The sequence below is a fragment of the Alexandromys fortis genome, unplaced genomic scaffold (genome assembly GCF_014885135.2).
Source record: "Alexandromys fortis isolate MF-2015 unplaced genomic scaffold, M_Fortis_MF-2015_v1.1 scaffold_160, whole genome shotgun sequence".
Taxonomy (NCBI): Eukaryota; Metazoa; Chordata; class Mammalia; order Rodentia; family Cricetidae; genus Alexandromys; species Alexandromys fortis.
This window is the reverse complement of record NW_026068035.1, coordinates 1,426,277-1,427,579: the sequence shown is the minus strand read 5'-3', so window position 1 is coordinate 1,427,579 and position 1,303 is coordinate 1,426,277. Positions and strand designations below refer to the sequence as shown.

The 1,303-nt window shown below is 47.5% G+C and overlaps 1 protein-coding gene across 1 annotated transcript; it reads left to right on the top strand.

Annotated features, from left to right (window-relative positions):
* The first annotated feature begins 812 nt into the window (after positions 1–812).
* LOC126515395 (60S acidic ribosomal protein P2) lies at positions 813–1,285 on the top strand. Its single transcript, XM_050165019.1, has one exon. The coding sequence runs from the start codon at positions 890–892 to the stop codon at positions 1,235–1,237; it is 348 nt and encodes a 115-aa protein (XP_050020976.1). The 5' UTR covers positions 813–889; the 3' UTR covers positions 1,238–1,285.
* Positions 1,286–1,303: the final 18 nt, after the last annotated feature.

Genomic DNA, 1,303 nt, shown 5'->3' with positions numbered 1-1,303 from the left:
ATTGAGTCACATGACGACCCTACCACTAAGTATGGGTCTTAGGAGCTGCTGGTGTCGAGGGAAGCTTCCCGTTTTCACCCACGGCCACGCTCATCCTGAACCTGACACTCCAGGCTCAGTGCCATGTACACAGACACAGACCAAAGCCCGTTACAGATGCCTTCTCCTGGGTCCACAGCTGCAACCCATGTGTTAGTCTTTATCACCTTCCTGGCCTCCCTAAAAGTGGTAAATATGGGCCTCAGCCCTGTGCTACCTGTAGCCTCTGGGAGCCATGGTCTCATAAACGATGCTTTCGGAATATATATATATATATATAGGAATATATATAGGAATATATATATATATTCCTATAAGTGACACGGGTCTCAAAGCGCACTAGCCCGAAGCTGGCCATGTTGTTGCTCTGGTTTGATTTTCTAGTCCTGTAAAAATACCGTGATTAAAATTAAAAAAAAAAAAAAAAAAAAAAAAAAAGGTGAAAGGGGCTTAGTTCATCTTACACTTCAGGGTAACAGGCCAGAGGAAAGCAGGATAAGAACTTGAGGCAGGAACCTGAAGACCGTGGGTAACTAGTTTGTTGATCCCCTGGTTTGCCCTCTGCTAAGTTTCTGTATTCAGCCTAGGAATGGCGCTGCCCACAGTGGGCTGTACCCTCCTGGTTCTACTATCTATCAAAACAGTGCCCACAAACACTATGGCAGCCCAGTCTGATCAGCTGAGGTTTTGTCTTCCCAGGTAACTCTAGGTTGTGTCAAGTTGACTATAAAAACTGATCAGGGCCTCTTTTTATATAAACATTTCTGTGTGTTTAAAGAAATGGGGTCTAGCCTTTCGCCGCCTGACGCCGCCGAGGTCGCACGCGTGAGGCCGGTCCGCAGCAGCCGACATGCGCTACGTCGCCTCTTACTTGCTTGCCGCCCTTGGGGGCAACTCCTCTCCCAGCGCCAAAGACATTAAGAAGATATTAGACAGCGTGGGCATCGAGGCGGACGATGACCGGCTCAACAAGGTCATCAGTGAGCTGAATGGAAAAAATATTGAGGATGTCATCGCCCAGGGTGTTGGGAAACTTGCCAGTGTGCCTGCTGGTGGAGCTGTGGCTGTTTCTGCTGCCCCTGGCTCTGCAGCTCCTGCTGCTGGTTCTGCCCCAGCTGCAGCAGAGGAGAAGAAAGAAGAGAAGAAGGAGGAGTCCGAAGAGTCAGATGATGACATGGGATTTGGCTTGTTTGATTAAATCTGTGCTCCCCTGCAAATAAAACCTTTTTATGTAAAAAAAAAAAAAAAAAAAGAAAAAGAAATG